Below are 18,973 nucleotides of genomic sequence, written 5' to 3'. Positions count from 1 at the left end.
TATTTAAGAAACCCCTCAACTAAAATTTTCCCTCCAATAAAATCGCCCCTCTTTACTTATGAACTAATGGATTTGTTTCCAAATTTGATTTAAAAGCCCCCTCTTGTTATTGTAATCCTATTAATTTTATTTTAAAAGTTGAATTAAAATACTCCTCCTTTTGAATGCACGTGGTAGACTAAATTTTTTTGAGGTGAACCCCCCAAGCAACTAGAAGGCATAAATGCAAAAGTAGTTGAAAAAAGGGGCCTAGGGCGCCAACTCCCTTTAGTAAGAAAACCTATCAAAATCTTGAGTATGAGATGAATTTAACAATATGCCATGAGTAGAAATTATTCAAATTAACATGGTCGTGTTCTACACTAATGAGCTTTAAATATGTCTTTACACGTTGAAATTTGGGTAACACATGAAAACGTTACATTAATTTGAAAGGAGATGGGTTTTCATATTTTAGTGTATTTTTTGTTTTACCCCCCCTCATCCAAAATACACCCCGGCTTGGGCCTCACATATTATGAAAAATATGTATGATTCTTAAAATCTTGCATATTTTCCAAGGTATATACCTTATATTTTATGGGAGGGGGGACATGAAACTTTCATATTTTTCCCTTGCATATTTGAAAATTTTAAAGGAAATCCATGCATATTATTTATGGACCTTGTCCGGGCCCTATGCCTTGTATTTTAGACGAGGGTAGTAACATATTACATATTGCGCTGGCACCCCAGGTTAGGGGGTTTGAGGGAATTTGGAGGACTTGGGTGTTTGGGTGTTTAACTTGGGGGGATGGTTGTGGATGTGTGCAAGTGGAGAGGATGAGTAGTGACAGCTCATCGGAATAAGAGGATAGTCATTTCTACAGCCTATGCCGACACTATCTATAGACCGCGCCACTTCCAGCAATGCGACCTGCTAGAGTCAAGATTTCCAAAACCTTCTTAGGGGAGGCTGGGCGACCTTATGGGCTAGTTGCTGATGAAGGTTGAAGGAAAACACTCCAATAACTGAGGCGTGGTGATGAAAAAACCAGTTAGCATTTGAGCTTCTGGCTATGGTGACGTGACACAACTTTTTACCCAAGCTTGGTACTGGGTCTTCTCTATCAGTACATCTTTCATTGCACATCAAATGCCCTCAAAGAGCTACTCTCATTTGGTTGAATTTCATCCTCCAAGTTGCTACTATCTCTGGTTGCTATTTTGGACAGTTTTAGCTTTGAAAAAGGTTGACCAAGTCAACTAAGTTTTGGGGCTTCTCAGTTTGATTGCAAGTCTTACTGACCATGCTAGAGTGCTAGAGTTGAGCCATTGGACTTGTGGGAGTCTCATTCACCTGCAAACATTCTACTTGGTATCTTAACAATCTTTCCTTCATAGCTTTGTATTCATGGAAAGATAGTCTTTGAACATGACTTCTTCTTGTGGTTCTACCAACACTCCATGTGTTAAGAAGATAAAGAAGAAGAAAACTCCAAGATATAACAATAGGAAGGTCACTAAACTCCAAGGCAAATCCCAAGTCCCTCACTATTATCAATATGCAAAGGATCTTGGCTTTTCAGATTTCATTGCTTATAACATGCATCTATATGGTGATGGTTCTTTTTGAATTGTAAGGGACCAAGCACTGCCACATCAGTGGTAAGACCTTCCCTATGGCCTCCAAAATCAAGATAGATAAGTTTGAGGGAGAGGGTTTTCATACTTGGGAGACCAAACTGAAATTTATTCTCATGAAAAAGGGGATTTGGAATGTGGCTAATGGAAAAGAAAAGAAACGAACCACTAGGGAAGGAGAAATTTTATGGCTTCCTAAGGATGAAAAATCACTATCCATAATTGCTCTTGGATTAAGTGATTCTTTTATCCACCACATTGATGGTTGTGAGACTGCTCATGCTGCATGGAGTCATCTTGAGCTTGTCTTTGGAGCACAGGGGAGGTGTTCCAAGTTTAGCTTGCTTATCAAATTCTTTGATTTGAAATTCGATAGAGGAGAATCCACTCTTCACATTTAAACTCCATGAAGAGCATACTGACTCAGTTATCTGGCATCAAGTTTAATCTTAATGATGACATTGTAATTGCTATCTTACTCAGAAGCCTAACTGAGGAATATGACACTATTGTCACTACTCTCACCGATATACCAAATATTAGTTTGGTGGAAATTGAGCCATCCCTTTTGGAAGAGGAAAGGAAAATCAAACAGATGAATGACTACAAAGAACATGGGACATATTTGGCCAAAAGCAACTTCAAGGGCAAGAGCAAGATGAAGTGCAACTTTTGTGGGAAACCTGGACATTTTGAGAAAGAGTGCTATGCAAAGAAGAAATGTTCAACAAACCTTGTGGAAGAAGCAGAGACAGAAGAAGAAGAAGAACCAGAGGATGTTAAAGCTCTCACCACTTTCACCACCCGTCAAACTTGACAAGGTTGATGACCCATATGCTTCTAAGTTGTTTGTGTGTGAGGTCAATAATGGTTCTCTGCCATGGATAGTCCATCCTTAAATGATTGTTAGTCTTTTGTTTGAGGTTTTACCTTGTTGGACTCATGGGGATTTCCATACATAGTCATTGTCTATCTCGTAGTTGTAAATCAAGAGTCCTAGGAGTAAGTCACAGGTTGGGGCCATGTGTGTTGCCACATGATGGTGGGCAAGCCATGGAGCATCCCATGTACTACTGCTGAGGGATGAGGTCATCAATTTGTGGGGGGGAATGAAGGACAAATTGATGTATGGGTGTGTGCCTATGGGCTAGGAGTCCTATGCTAGGAGTGTGTGAGTGTAGGTGTGCTAGAGTAGAAGGTTCTCGGGGGGGTCACTATGTATAAACCCTCTATATCACGTGCGTTCAAGGCCTATATTTAAAATCCCTTATCTGTAAATTTTTTCATTAATAAAATGTACCCCTTTTCTATACAAATCTGTAAATTTTTCCCAAAAATATTTTAAATAGTCCCTTATGTATATTTATTTTTGTAAATTTTAGAAATAAAAAATAACCTTCTGTTGAACTCACGTGATAGAGTTACATATGATGAGTGACCCCCCCGAGAGAAGGTTCTAGTGTGATTGAGAGATTCATGGGCTTGATTGAGAAATCAGTGAAGTGATTTGTGGATCTAGATGCTCTGCTGAGCTCACATATGATGTCACTCTTGGATGTAACTTGTGCCTATATACTGGGCATATCTCTCATGAATTAACTCCTCCATTTTGCTTCATTTCCTGAATCCTTCTTGCTACTCTAACAAGGATTGGCATGTTCTCATGTGGCATTACACATCTCCTTAAAACCTTGTCCTTGCCCATCTTGTATAGTTGCCCTGCAATGAGTTGATAGGGTGCAGCTTTTAGAATTAGTTTTCTGGCATCCACTACTTTCATTTTAGGAGGTGGTCTTCCTACCATTAAATACACAATGATGTCTACACACAAGTCAGGCACAACATCTATTTGAAATAATGCGGCATCTGGTAGGTCATCTTCTATTCCTTTCGGCTCTTCTCTTGTCCTCAATCGTGAGATGTGATTGGCAATGAAATGTTGACCTCCCTTTCTCACCACAATTTTGAAATTGAATTCTTGTAGCAATAGAAGCCATCAAGTGATCCAGCCTGTGATACATGGCCAATTCACAAGATATAATAAGGCTTACTGATTTTTGTAGAAGATAAAGTCAATAGCCAATAGATAGTGTCAAAATTTCTTCATGATGTAGAGCATTGCAATCTTCTCTTTCTGTTGTGGTGTTATTCACCTCCGCATCATTTAACTTCCTGCTTGCAAAGTATACTGGGTAGTCTTTGTTGTATTTTCCAAGTTGACATAACACACTTCCTACTGCATAATTGGAACCATCAGTATGTACATGAAATTCTATGTCCCAATTTGGTGCCATTAGGACAAGGGCTGTGATCAATCTCCAATTGAGGGTTTTGAATGCTTGCTCGCGTTCGTCTGTCTAGATGAAGTTGACTAGGAGCTTATATAGGGGCCTTGCAATCATGGCATACCTAAATATAAACATTCTATAGTACCCGGCATGGCCCATGAAGACTTGGACACCCTTTGCACTTAGTGGGGGGAGATGATCTTTATTTTGTCCATGTCAGTTTTGCAATCCCATATCGATAGACTATGTGTCCCACGACTACTCCATGTGTGACCAGGAATTGACATTTGAGAGGATTCAAAGAGATTCCATACTCTCTCCATTTCTTCAGTACATTTTCCAGGCATTACAAGTGATGTATGCACAAGTCGTCTAGGAAGACTTGTAGGAACTTGTTGAGAAACTCCTTGAAGGCGGTGTAAATGACCCTTTGAAAAGTGGATGGGGCATTGCATAAGCCAAATGGTGTGACTCTGTATGCAAAAATTCCCCATTTTGTGGCAAATGCTGTCTTTGCTTGATATTGAGGTGCAATTTGTACTTGGCTGTACCCACTGAACACATCCAAGAAGCTATACACTTTAGACCCTTAGCCTTTTGGCGTTGCACATCCTCCTTATTTTTCCTTGACCGATTATTATTGGCTAGTACTAGAGGGTCTATCTTGGGGTATTCTATGGCCATGAGTGTGAACGCATGACGAAAACCTACGGGAAGGGAGAGAAGGAGCAAAACATGAGCCATTAGTTTGGTGGGTGCAAGATCACCCTAATCTTCTATGTCATCCATATATATATATATATATGTGTTTGAGTATTGTACATACCCAGGGTTAAGGCATAGTGGCATTTAACCCCCATGACCTCCCACTTAAAGGCTAATTTTCCTTTAAGGGATAATAGCCATTGAGCATACTATCCAATGTACACGACAATATTCAAACCACTGACAAGGTAAACTCTTCGTCAGCATATCTACAGGGTTATCATATGTATGAACCTTGATAATCTCTATGCACTTGTACTCAAGTACCTCCCTGATGAAATGGTACCTGACCTCAATGTGTTTGGTCTTTGCATGAAAGACCAGATTTCGTGCTAGCATTTGGATCATGAAATGTTAGATATGCTCAATGCCCCACCCTCCTGGTGGATGGATCCTAACTTGCATGTTAGATGAGGTCTATCAATGAGACTGTTGATGGTAGAAAGGTGATTGTGTGGGAGCCCCTTATTCTTGTTGGGGCCTGGGGGCCAGCTAGCCCCTAGCTGGGGAGTCCCAGGGGGGCCAGTGCCCCCTGGTGGGGGTTTGGGGGCGAGAGCCCCTGAGGTGACGGTATAGGGAATATTCCTTGAATATTCCATGGACGACTAGTCGGTTCCACCGACTAGGTTGATGGGTCGGCTTCACCAACTAGGCTGACTGATCAGTTCCACTGACTACATTGATCCGACTACCACCCTCATAGCTATAAAGAGGCGACCTCCCAGTCCATTGTACCAGATCAGATCTTCCAGCAGAGATCTTCCAGCTAGTAGCTCTTCACCTAGTATCTGTCTAGATCGCCATCTAAGCTCCATTGTGGGAGTGCACATGTGGACGGAGCCATCATCTGTACTACATTAGTATTGAAGGAAAATTTTGTTCATCTCCAGTTTGCTGTGTCCTCTCTATTCTTTGTTCAGTTTCTTCCGCTGCGCCGTGTAATTTAACATGAAAGAGGCTCCCATTAGCAGTTGCACAAGCCTCAAGTGTCTTCTACCATTGTTGTTGTTATTGCAGTTGCGCCGTTGATCAAAGTAGTCTTCGAGATGCAGATCTTTGTTTTCTATTTCTTGTTCAATCCTTAGGTCCTCCATGATGCATGTCGATAGTAAGAGGTTGAATCCTTAGAGAGCATAGAGGGCAGAAGAAAGTTCACAAAAGTATGCAGGTGCTAGTCTTTGGCCAGATCTGAGGTGCATACACAATGCTTAATTGTATCTTTCAAGTGAGTGCATTTGACTTTGAAATCTGCAATTGATTTCAACCTTCTTAGCCTAAAAATGGCATAAAATATGCAATCTTTGACTGGTTGAAATCAAATCTCTACGTAGTGGCAACTACCAAGACTCAAATCAATGGTAAAAAGACTTGAATTTTTTTGTTTGATATAGGTCTTTACGTGCATGGAATTCGGGTTCAAATCGGGTGCGATTTGGCCTATAGAGGGCCAAGATACGGGCCCCCAAAGAAGGGGCAAAAATGCACACTTTTAAGAAAGAGACCCCTTTTTCTTTTTCTTTTTGGGTGTGTGTGTGTGTATAAGAGGGAGGATTGGTTAACCTAACCTAATCTAATGTCTCTTATTAACTATGAGTTGGTTCCTCCCTTTTAAAAAAATAAATAAATTATACTCTAACCTAACCTATTATACTACAGTTAGTTTGACGAACCTAAGGGCTAGTTAGTTTTACCCTAATTTCTCTCCCTTTCTCTCTCTTCTACCAATTCTCTCTCCTCTTTATTCTATCTACTCTCTTCTCACTCTCTCTCCTCTATGGGCCGGCGGCACGGATATAAGGAGCGGTGGTGGTGCACGGGTTATGAGTGATGCTACCTTTGACGGGGGCGATGGGACAAATTTTGAGGGGGCAGGTGGGTACAGCAGTGCAGCAAGGCATCAACGGTGGCCATGCATAGTGGCACAATGCCTAACAGCACTCACGCAGAGCGACGCGATGCTTGGCAACATTGGTGCTTGTGTGGCACGCCCTTGACGGTGCTCACGCAGCGTGGCATGGTGCCCGATGGCACGAGCGTGGCACGATGCCCGATGGTAATCAATGCCTGATGGCCCTAGTGCATGGTGCACAAACAAGACATGCAACGCCTGAGGTAGCTCAGTTGGGTGGGTGGGCGGTGGCACAGTGGTCGAGGCAATGGCATGGGGGAGGTGGGAGGGGGGAGCGGGGAGAGGGGGGGTGGGGGGGGAAGGGTGGAGGAAAGAGGTGGAGAGAGGGGTAAGAGAGAGGTGGGGGTGGAGGAAAGTTTAATCGAGAAAGAATTTGAGGGTTCTCTAAAAAAGAAAATCGTTCAAATTTCTGTGCTCTAAGGGCTCTTCAAATCACACACATTTTGGCGCATGTATCACTCACTTTTGAGCCTCGCCATAAAATCCACTTCCTACACGCACATCATCTTCTACATCGATGCATCTGACCCAGCACATAAAAAGAACCAAAGAAAAAGAAATTATATCCTATTATTTTCTTCGATCGATGGTTGGTCTAGATCTAGATCAGAGTAGACTAGATCGCCATTGAGGAGACAATTTGAATTTCTCCAAGTTGCCAATCTAAGCCATGCCCAAAATTAGAGCAACTTGGATTGTCTTCAAATTGGATTTAGACATGCATAAGCACATCTTGGGATATCTTGGAGTGTTGGATGAGAATGACTGAGATAGTACTAAGAAAATGTAGTTTCAAAGCAAGGAAACAATATTCCACTTATCCTAGAAAATGGAAAATGTATTTGAGACTATGCTAGAGAGAGGGGGTGAGAGAGGTGGGGGGTGGAAGAAGGAGGGGTTGAGAGAGGTGGGGGGTGGAGGAAGGTGGGGTCGGAGAGAGGTGGGGAGATGGTGGGGTGGAGGGGAGAAAGTGGATATGGAGTGGAGGGAGATGGGGGTGTAGAGAGAGGTGAAGAGATGGTGGAGTGGAGGTTGGTGCCGGTGTAGACAGAGGTAGAGAGATGGTAGAGTGGAGGGTGATGGAAAGATATGATGATTACCTTGAGTGGGGGAGATGGGGGATGGACGAAAAAAGTGGAGGTGGTGGGGAGGGAGATGATGGGAGGTGGAGATGGAGATGGAGATGGAGGGGAGGCTGATGGAAAAACTAGTGGTGGAGGGGGGAGGTTGACGGAAAAAGTGGTGGTGGTGATGGTTGGAGGACGAAAAATGAAGGTAAACAGAAAAATGGAGGTAGACAGAAAATATGGAGGCTTGACGGAATTTGGAGATGGAAGTGGCTTGGAAAAGTGTGGGGAAAGAGGGGGGGGGAGGGGGTGTTGCTTTTATAGAATGTGAGGGGATTATGGGTTAATTTTGGATGTTTAGTGTATTAATGTGATTATGTAAGACAACATTATCCTTTTGCACCAGTTGGAAGCATTTTTTCACTCCTTTGCCTTGAGGGATGTGTCTTGAATGGTTTTTCAAAGGGGGTTCTTTTTCGCACATGCAAACACGTGCTCATCTTTTTCTTTAGGTGCTAACCTCCCTAGTAGCGGCACCAAAATGTTGTCACTGTTTCTCCCAGTGCAGGTTCTGAGGGTGTTGGTCACTTACAGTCATGTCGTTGCTCATTGTAGCATAGGTTTTCCCAAGTGTAGCATAGGTCCTCGGGTCGTATTTCGGTGAGAGGTATAGGCTAAAGCGTGGAAAGCAGATCTCATGCGTGCGTGGGTGGGAAAGCGGGCTTAATCACAACGATGGATGGAGGCTCTCGCCTCCACGGGAGTACAAGGGTTTAGAAGGAGGTTGCAGGGTTTGAAAGGGGACAAGGTTGAGAGAGCTATCTAGGAGTTCCGGGGTTCAGAGAGGGTTGTAGGGTTTAGGAGGGGTTCAGAGTGGAGAGCTAGTCTCCATCGTGACTTCGAGGGTAAGGGTTAAGGAGGAGGGACAAGGGAGGAGGGAGGAGGAAGGAGGAAGAGGAGGGAGGAGGAGAAGGAGACAAGAGGAGGAGACAGGAGGAGGGGGGAGTACAAGGGTAGGGAGTGCAAGGGTAAGGGCATGCTAGAACATGATAATGTAAGAGAGCACGGATGCAATGGAGATCAATCACATGAACACAATAGTGAGCTTGAACATTGAACCCCAAAGAGTGGGAGCTTCATTCCATTGAGAGATATTTGTACATGTTGGTCTCTACACAATCCATAGGTACCTCCATGGTGGGACCTCTTTCATAGGAGACCTTTTGGACAAGAGTCCCTCCACTTTTTGGGGGACCTTTTGCGTCTCTACACAAAGTGGGGAAACCTTTGAGTCTCTACACAATGTGGGGGGACCTTTTGGGTCTCTATACAAAGTGGGGGGACCTCAAAAAGTATAGGCTTTTAACCTTTCTCTCTCTAGATCCTGATTTTGCAAGTGTGATTGGATCTAATCTAGAGAGGATTTTGGATATCCTCATCCTTTAAGATTCATCATACCATCTTTTAGTCTTAAGATATTACAAGCGGAGCTTTGCCCCTACTCTACACACACAATGATCTCATCGTTGTTGCTCTAGACTACACTTTTGGCCTTTGTTGCCACATGGTTAACATTCCTCTTTTCTTATGGCAGCTGCTTTCGATGATACGAATCAGGTAGTTCCTCATCTGGGCCTCCTTGAACTGATGGGACCTCATCTTCTTGCATCTGGGAAGCTTGAGTAGTCCCTGCCATATCCTTCGTTTGGGGCTTCGCAACATATCTGATACTATTCTCTTCCCATCGTATCCTTAGCTCTTTCAGAACCGACAGCCGTTTCATTTTGATCCGGATCATGCATCACTCCCCCCTTTTGCCAATCTTTTTCCAATTCCCATTCGGCGAGTCACCCGTCTCTGCGATGAGTCCCTCTCAGAACCAAGCTCTGGTGTCTTCACAACTTGAACATGCACGCCAACTTTAGTCACATCAGCCTCACAAGATTAAATCCCACTGGGCTTATCGGGTTTTCCTAGTCCAATAGGCAGAAGAGTAATGAGTATAGAGCTAGAAGGATTGATAGGTTTTATCTTTCAGAGGAGGGCTGATGGTGGTGTGCCCTAAAAGGAGAGTATGGTGTCTGGTGTCTTCGTAACTTTGAACATGCATGCCAGCTTTAGTCGCATCAGCCTCATGAGATTAAATCCTACTGGGCTTAGCGGGTTTTTTGAGTCCAATAGGTAGAAGGGTAATGAGTATAGGGCTAGAAGGATTGACATGTTTTATCTTTCAGAGGAGGGATGATGGTACTGTGCCCCGATGAAAGGAGAGAGTATGTTACTCATTCCTACCTTTTAGACCATGTTCCATTGGCCTGGTGGTTCATTAGATCGATCATTAGATATCCCCTTTATTCATGATAACAAGCTTCTTGGGAATGAGGCGTTTTCTAAAATGATAAAGGCTTGGTTGCAAAGCAGAGATAAGTATCTTGATCCTTGTTTGAGATGGGGTATGTTGATTAGGGCTAATGTTGTTGTAGCCCATAATTGGATGAGGCAAGCAAAACTGAGGGCAACAAACTGAGGGCCGGCAAACTGAATGACATGGAGTTTGTGCGTGATGCCTGGAGATCTGCTCTTTCTAAGATGCCTAGGGATGAAGTTTGTGCTACCTTGCTTGCAGAAGTAGAAATTGCGATGTAGAGGAAGGAATTGGAAGATGTGGAGAGGGCTAGAATGAGAAGTCGTCAGCTATGGCTTGAACTAGGAGTTTGTCCAACTATTTTTTTTTTCCAATCAATGAAAAGAAAAGTGGAGAGAGAGAGAATTGATCGTGTGTAGGATGAGGATGGTGAATTGGTCACGGATTTTTGGAAAATTTTTTAGGTGTTTAAGTCTCAATTAAGTGCTATTGTGGGCATGCCTGCTACTCAAAATGAGGACTGGAAGACCGCTCTGAATGGTGCTTTAACAGGGATCGAATGCAAAGTTTCTGGGGGCCAAAGGAGTCTGCTGACGAGACCGTTTGAGCAAAAGAGATATATGAGGCTCTGAGGTTGATGAAGAAGGATCGCTCGTCAGGCCAGGATGGACTTTCGTCAAAATTCTATTTATGTTCATGGGATGCTGTGGGGGGAGATTTGGTAGAAATGTTGAATGTCTCAATGAAGAGAGGGGTTTTTTCTGCAGATGTGAATGCTGGCATTATGAAACTCTTCCCGAAACGTCAAAATGGAATCTGAGTTGGGGATTGGATACCAATGATGATGATGAACATAAGATTATGGCTAAGGTAATGGCTTTGAGAATTAGGCAAGTATGTATGCAGGTTATGTATGCAGGTTGTAGACAAGGAGCAATGTGGCTTTGTAAAATGCAAAGAGAATTTCAACAATATTCTAAATATATCAACTACTGGATTATGCTAGGAAATCCGACCAACAATGTGTGGTGTTTGGGCTTGATCTAAGATAAAGCTTGATACAGATTAAGATGGGATTTCGTTTTGGAGGTGTTAACCGGGCTTGGCTTTGTGGAGAAGATTTTGTAGCAATGGTGTCTACCCTGTTTCAAAATGCCTCAGCAATCCTGTGTCTAAATGGCGGGGTGGTTGGATCTTTTGATTTACGCGGGTCAGTGCGGTAGGGATGTCCTATTGCTCCCCTATTGTTTGCTGTGTGCATAGTCCCATTGATGCACATGCTGAAACAATGCCAAGATGAAGGGAAACTAAAGGGGCTTCGATTGCCTTTGGGTGAACAATTATGCATGCAACTCTTTGCAGGCAAATTTTTTGTAAGGCTTCTAGTTCTGTGTGCAGCTGTTAGAAAAGTTTTGGTCTCAGAACATGTTGTGACTCTTCACCTCAGTGGGCTAATGAACTTCAGGTTTCTTGGATAAAGCATGGGGAAGTGGTGAGGTATCTTGGTGCCCGAATTGGGGTCAGGATCTTGGTTGAATGGTTCTTGGAGAAGATTAAGTCCAAACTAAAGGCTTGGGGAGGAATCTGCCTTGGGTGGAATGCAAGAGCCTTACTGATCAAGCATATGCTGTTTGCCTGGCTACTCTTTGGAACTTTCGTAAGAGCCATTGGCTACAGCTAGAGTGTTTGTTTTGGGCTTTTATTTGGGCAGAGGAAGTGGGAAAGCGCATGCATTATATACCATGGGAAGTGCTAAAGTAGTCTAAATTACAGCGTGGGCTTGGTTTCCCGGATGTCAAGCTGAAGAATATTTCTCTGATAGGGAAATGGTTATCGAGGATGTTTGTGGATGATTTTCCTTGGGCCCAGGTAGCAAAATGGTTTATCAGTTCGAGCTGGGTCGTGGAATGTAATGCCCTGGTATGATAGATTAGTCTCTGATTTCCCTCTGAAAACTCGTGGATCTGATTTGGTTGCGGGCTTGTGTGAGACATGGAAGATGTGCGTGCTAAAATTGAGCTGGAAGGGAAGAGCGTAATTTTCTTATATCTAATAAAGGCTGGCACGATTTTTTTCTTTTTTAAAAAAAAGTAGAGTTGTGGTCATGTCTTTGATTTGAATCACAAAAGTAAAAGTTGTTAAAATGAGTTTCAAATACTTTACACTTAATTGGCATGACCATGCACATTTCATATAAAAACCTCATATATATATATATATATATATATAAAAAAAGGGAATAAAACACACGTGGTGGTTACTATAGTGGCTCCTTTTGACCCTGAGAAACGACCAAAAGCACCCCTTATGAAGCTATCAGGTAGGGGTGACGATACTATTAGTAAATACGTACCTAATGAATCCTTTCTCTCTTGTTTCTTATACTCATGGCAGTTTGTCCGAGGTGAAAATGCTTTCTATTTTCTCTTTTACGGAATGCTTCTATTGCACCTATATACAAAATTCTTTCACGTTGAATGGATGGCACTATAGTGTATGGGAAGCTTCAATGAACATGATTTGACTGGGTGATATCTTAAACATTGTCACACTCCTATTTGCCTACTGCACTACCACATATTAGGATCCCCTTGAGGAAATCTTGGGTCATAAATATATGTGCGTGCGTGTGTGTGTGGCGAGAGAGAGAGAGAGAGAGAGAGAGAGAGAGAGAGAGAGAGAGATGAATCCAGGAATTTTGACCACCTAAGATCTCTGGCTTCAGTCATAAGTTCTTGTGAAACCTTAAAATTTCTCTCTTCAAAATTGATTCATTGGATGCAAGGGTAGAGGGATCATGGGGGCAAAAAGGTTACTCTATTCGCCAAACTAGCTAGCTGCTCTCATACATATACACACCTTTAGATATTCTCAATGCTCAGACCTCATGTGATTGGGATATAGATAATCCATTCAACAATCAATCATCATGCTTTTTTGAAATACATTGAATCTGTCTTCGTTACCCTGTAGTTTGGATTCTTTTTCTAGACCAACCATGTTCGAAGTGAATAAAAATTTTACCCAAGAACCATGTTTACGGTGACAATTGCTTTGATGACACAAGTCAGGACACACTCCAGATGCCGCAGTCTGAAGCGGTGCTACTCAGCTTGGAGGGCACACCAATGACACACATAGGGTTCAGCCCAGCAAGGGTATTCCATGTCATATGCCTCAAGTCTCTTTCATTGAGCATCATGCTGCTGACACGTCTTCCTCACGCTTGATGGTAAGTGTGTAAAAATATATATAACTGGTCGAGTTTGGCAATGCAGAAACCAATAAAGAGGTGCCCGCCCAAACCTCAAATGGTGGCTTTCTATTGCTTCAAACGGCCGCCCAACGTTGCCGCCCAAACCTCAAATGGTGGCTTTCTATTGCTTCAAACGGCCGCCCAACGTTGGGCGCCCCTTGGTGCCTCATATAATCAAATTTCTCTCCTTCCTTAAAAGAGATTTTAAGAGCGAGTTGTCTAGACGATCCTTGCTCTTGTAAACAATGCTGACTGCCTAAAAACTTGAGCAACGCTCGGGATACCCTCCATCAAATGCAGACCTGCCTTTAGCCGGACCATTCAAAACCCAAAGTAGGAATGATTGCTACGGCTTCCCCCGAGGTCCCTTGCGGAAGAACCCTGGCATGCGAGATTGTCCCCCAGGATCCGTGCTTTCCGATCCTCATACCACTGGTGAAGGACTTTTCCCGAACAACCTCAAAACCTTCGAGTTCAGGTACTGCAGCACATAGGTTGTGGTCATTCTTTGCAGATGGGTCAAGGAAAGCGCAAGATTGTTTCACGGAACCTTCTCAGTGGAGAAACTTCTTTTCATTGTGGTCATGCTTCGCAGATAGGTTAAGCACAGAGCGCTTCTGGCGAGACTATTTCACAGATCCCTCTCAGTGGTGGGACATCCGAAAGAGCAAGGTAAGTGTTCCACAAAATATTTGCTCGGTTAAAGCTGCGGAAATCCTCCGTCGTATCAGCTGGTCTGACAGGTCTGCCGCAAGTTTTAACAGACAAACCCAAGGGCTCCAGATTTCAAGCATAAAATCACAAGGCAGTCGCTATGGATAGACGGTTGGCACAATCCAGATTGGGTTAAATACATGCTCGAGAAAAAGGACTCCAGAAGCAGTGGAATGCATGAAGCAAAAGCATCCACTGGCCAGACCCAGTCATATTCGAAAGACCATGGCTTGCTGGAGAGTGTCAACAATTGCAGAGCCAACGTTAGGTCTGAAGTACAAGTGAACGCATCTAAGGCACAAGAACTGCAAAACACCAAGGGATGGGAGATGTTGAGCTTAGAGGAGGCACTCACTTCTTTAGAACAGATGCAGAAGCCACCTTTGGTTGAGAACGTTATATGCATTTTGCAGAAGTGCAGAAAAGAGAAAAGTCAAGCGTATGCCAAGCGCTTGCATGCCTACATGTGCCAACGGGGGCTGGAAGCTTATAGATCTCTCGGCAACCACCTTGTCCCAATGTTGGTGGAATGTGGAAGCATGTACGATGCCCTGCAGGTTTTTCACAGGTTGGTTGATCCGAAAGAGTATTCTTGGACGTCTCTCATAACGGGTTATATTGAATGTGGTGAAGCACAGCAGGCTCTCAACCTGTACCAGAAAATGCGAAAGGACTGCGTACATCCTAGCAAGCATACGTTTGTGGCACTATTGAAGGCTTGTGCTAGGCTGAAAGATGCGGCAAGGGGCCTAGAATTACATGCCGAGATTGCCGGAAGGGGGTTGGAAGGAGATCCTTTTGTTGGCTGCACGTTGGTTGATATGTATGCCAAATGTGGGTTGTTTGCAAAAGCACGAGAAGTGTTCGACAAGCTTCCAGTTCATAATGTAGTCTCATGGACTGCATTAATTGCGGGATATGTGGAACGTGGGTTTGGTGAGGAAGCACTGAATTGTTTTGAACAGATGCTATTAGAGGGTTTGTACCCAGATGCTGTGACATTTGTCTGCTGTTTGAAAGCTTGTGGTACTGTAGGAGCCTTAGACAAAGGCCAAGAAATACACACAAAAGTTACCCGTCAACAGTTGGAAACTGATCCATTTGTTGGTAATGCTTTGGTTGATATGTATGCAAAATGTGGTTCGCTTGCAAATGCACGGGATGTCTTTGACAAGCTTCAGATACGAGATGTAGTCTCATGGAATGCACTAATGGCAGGATATGTTGAACATGAGCTGGGTGAGGAAACGCTGCACTGTTTTGAACAGATGCAACTGGAGGGTGTCTCTCCAGATGTTTTCACATTTGCTTGCAGCTTGAAAGCTTGTGGCAATATAGGAGCCATACTCAAAGGCCGAGAACTACACGCAGAGATCACCAGGCAGGAGTTGGAGTTAGATTCTTTTGTTGGAAATGCATTGGTTGACATGTATGTAAAATGTGGCTCGCTTGCAAAGGCACATGAAGTGTTTGCTAGTCTACCAGTTCGAGATGTAGTCTCATGGACTGCATTGATTACAGGATATGCCCAGCTAGGAGAAAGTGAATGTGTTTACAATCTACTTGAGAGGATGGTAGGTGAAGGCATACGGCCAAGTGGGGTAACATTTAGCAGTGTTCTTACTGTCTGCAGTCATGTGGGTCTAGTGGATAAGGGCCAGAAATATTTTGCATCTATGAGCACAGACTATGGCATCATGCCAACTATTGAGCACCACACTTGCATGGTTGATCTCCTTGGCCGTGCAGGCCAACTGGTTAAGGCAGTAGCAATGGTTGAGAAGATGCCTTTCCAGCCTGATCTTGTGGTGTGGCTCACTGTGTTGAGTGCTTGTCGAAAGTGGGGTAATGTAGAAATTGGCAGGCGGGCCTTTGAAAATGCACGGCTATTGGATGAAAAGGATGCTGCAGCATATGACCTGATGTCTAGCATCTATGCAGATGCTCACATGCAAGAGGATGAGAATATTATCGAGGGAATGCGAGTGAAACACACAGCATGGAAGAATTCAGGACAGAGTTGGACTGAAGTTGATGGAATTGTACATCCCTTTGTGGTGGGGGATACAAAACATTCCCAAAGTGAAGACTTACATACAAAGCTAGAAGAGACAGGGTGTGTCCCAGATATGCATTTCCTGTCACCAGATGTATCTGATGATGTACAACGAGAAGCTGGCTATGGCCTATGTCATACTCAATACACCCAGGGGTCTACCCATACATGTTACAAATCTGTGTGTTTGTGATGACCATCATACAGCTGATACAATTATATGAATGATAGAGCAGCGAGCTTTTTGTGAGGGAAGCTATGGGACTATTGGTGATCTTAGTGCATCCTCAATAGGTAGAGTCTGCTAAGTACAGAGATCTCCTGTCTCTCTATGGGTACTCTGGTAGAAATGTCATTGGGCAACTAGAGCAGCAGCAAAGATGAAGAGAGCAGAGGTGGCAAAATACAGCAAAGGGATCATATGTAAAACTGGAGGGGCAAACAGAATATATGTTCCCTCAACAAAGTATTTTATTGCACAGTTGTGCAATAAAATCCTTTGTTGAGGGAAATATCTTACGCGGGTGATGAAGGCCCAGCAGCTAAAAATTCTTATTGCAGAATTTTGGACTTTAGAATAACAAAAATCTGAATTGTACAAGTGGATATATTCTAGTCTTACTGTTGTCACTCAGGTTCCAAGGGTGTTGGTTACCTACAGTCGTGTAGTCACTGGTTGTAGCATAGGTGTTCACAAGTGTAGCATAGGTCCTCGGGTCATGTTTCGGTGAGAGGTGTAGACTGAAGCATGGAAAGAAGATCTCATGCTTGTGTGGGTGAGAAAGAGGGCTTGATCATAACAATTGATGGAGGCTCTCGCCTCCACGAGAGTTCAAGGGTTTAGAAGGGGATTTCAGGTTCAAAAGGAGACAAGGTTGAGAGAGCTATCTAAGAGTTCCAGGGTTCAGAGAGGGCTGCAAGGTTTAGGAGTCCAGGGTTGAGGAGTGGAGAGCTAGTCTCCTTCACAGATTCGAGGGGTAGGGGTTAAGGACGAGGGACAAGGGAGGAGGAGGAGGAGGAGGAGGAGGAGGGGGGGGGGAGGGAAGAAGGGAGAAGGAAGGAGGAGGAGAGAGGAGAGAGAAAGGAGGAGGAGGAAGGAGGGGAGGAGGGAGTACAAGGCTAGAGAGTGCAAGGGTAAGGGCATGCTAGAACACCATAGTGTAAGAGAGCATGGATGCAATGGAGATCAATCACATGAACACAATAGTGAGCTTGAACACTGAACCCCAAAGAGTGGGAGTCTTTTTTTTTTCAAACAGACTCTAAATGGAACAACCATGCCCTTACCCACGAGTGTTCTCCTTAAACCAGGGGAACCTTTTGGGTCTCTACACAAAGGGGAGGGATCTCAAAAAGTGTAGGCTTTGGGTCTCTCTCTAGATTTAGTATTTCTCTCTCTAGATCCTGATTTTGCAAGTATGATTGGATCTTTTCTAGAGAGCATTTTGGCTATCATCATCCTTTAAGATTCATCATACCATCTTTCAAGCTCAAGATATTACAACCGGAGCTTTGCCAACCACTACTCTACAAACACAATGCTCTCATCATTGTTGTCCTAGACTGCAATTCTAGACCTTGTTGCCATAGGGTTAACAACTCCCCTAGACCGATTTGATTACCCATCCTCGGGTTATGGTTGAGTCTGTAGACAATGTTGTGTTGTTGTTGTCTTTACCCAATGAGGATGATAAAGATGGCGTCGGTGATAGATGGAGCGAGCTTGTTGTCGATCTTTTCCTTGTAATCCACAAACACCGTAGATTTCTTGCTCAATTTTAAAGAAGCCAGTGTCAACCATTTCTTCGAGCAAACACAAATAACACCCTTGAAGAGATATGGCTCCTTGAAAGAGGTGACTTGTTGTTTGAGCATCTATCTGTTGATTTGGATTGAAGTTGAGGTTGGGCAAATGGTCATCAATGGTGAGGGACACCTCCAAGATTACTACCAAGGAAGGCTTCACTATATTTTGCACTGGAGTATTTTGTCATAACTGCCTTGCATAATTGATGCATGTTTGTCCAAGGCTCTGATGAGTGTTTCTTAGCTTGTCCATTTGATCTTGGAGTTTCTATTGATTAATGGCCAATTGCAAGGAGCATCTACAGTATCTGGATCATGATGATTGGCATCCCACTGGTAGTGACGGGGTATCACATCAAATGTGGGATGCGTGCAAAAGGAAGATGGAGCTTGTAAGTACTCAAGTAGGTACTTTTCATTGAGGACTTTGGTCTACACTAAGCAGGCTGTGGCTCCAATTTGATGCTTATGTCCGGAGTGATTTGTGCTGGACGGATACTCATTGAAATTCCATAGAGGTCCCATTCGCTTCTTGACTGCATGTCTGGGTATTGCCTCCAAAAATCACCAATGGGATTACCAAGCATGGAAATCCTATCTGTATTGTTTTTCAACTCCCGTGTGGGTGTGCGATTTGGATTATCCAATTCTTGAAGCTCATTGGTGCAATCATTAATGGTATCTTCCATTGAAAACTCAAGGGAGGTCTACGGGGACCGCCTAGCATTTAGGGGTTGGCTTTACTTTACTCTACTTTAATTTCCTTTCCTAAAGTATGTTTCTAACGGTTAATAAATTTGGTAGATAGAAGTCAGAATATGTGGTCTTGGGGAAAAGGAAGAGGTTATAGGGGAAAAGCTTGAGGTCGAAGCAAGTAGTGAATTTGAGAAGGTAGAAGTAGGGATCAGGGATGTTTTTATCGAAGCCATATGTATAGATTAATATAAAATATTGGTAAATTTTAATTGAGCTATTTTTTTAGTATCATAATATTAATAGACCATATTACAATTTTACATATTTTATTTTCAAATTTGAAGAAAAAGTCATAAATCTTGATGAAAATTTTCTCATAAATGTTTCAAATCTTGGCAAATGTTTCAAACCTTCATTTTTTATAGGGT

General features: G+C 43.3%; 1 protein-coding gene across 1 annotated transcript; it reads left to right on the top strand.

The window, feature by feature from the left end:
- Positions 1–13,512: 13,512 nt before the first annotated feature.
- On the top strand, positions 13,513–16,644 carry LOC147903987 (pentatricopeptide repeat-containing protein At1g06140, mitochondrial-like). Its single transcript, XM_087369764.1, has 3 exons — positions 13,513–13,751; positions 13,869–13,945; positions 14,038–16,644. The coding sequence occupies exons 1-3, from the start codon at positions 13,613–13,615 to the stop codon at positions 16,234–16,236; spliced, it is 2,415 nt and encodes an 804-aa protein (XP_087225890.1). The 5' UTR covers positions 13,513–13,612; the 3' UTR covers positions 16,237–16,644.
- The last annotated feature ends 2,329 nt before the right edge of the window (positions 16,645–18,973 follow it).

The sequence above is a fragment of the Dipteris shenzhenensis genome, chromosome 3, assembly GCF_047967505.1.
Source record: "Dipteris shenzhenensis isolate YYH24624 ecotype China chromosome 3, Dip_SZ_1.0, whole genome shotgun sequence".
NCBI classification, from domain to species: domain Eukaryota; kingdom Viridiplantae; phylum Streptophyta; class Polypodiopsida; order Gleicheniales; family Dipteridaceae; genus Dipteris; species Dipteris shenzhenensis.
Note: the sequence above shows the minus strand (reverse complement) of the source record. Positions and strands in the feature narration are given on the sequence as shown.

Excerpts from the sequence above, each read along its gene's own strand:
- LOC147903987 (XM_087369764.1), top strand. The coding sequence starts at position 13,613 with ATGATTGCTACGGCTTCCCCCGAGGTCCCTTGCGGAAGAACCCTGGCA. Across the intron at positions 13,752-13,868 it reads CTCAAAACCTTCGAGTTCAG|ATAGGTTAAGCACAGAGCGC; the intron begins GTACTGCAGCAC and ends CATGCTTCGCAG. Across the intron at positions 13,946-14,037 it reads GGGACATCCGAAAGAGCAAG|ACAAACCCAAGGGCTCCAGA; the intron begins GTAAGTGTTCCA and ends AAGTTTTAACAG.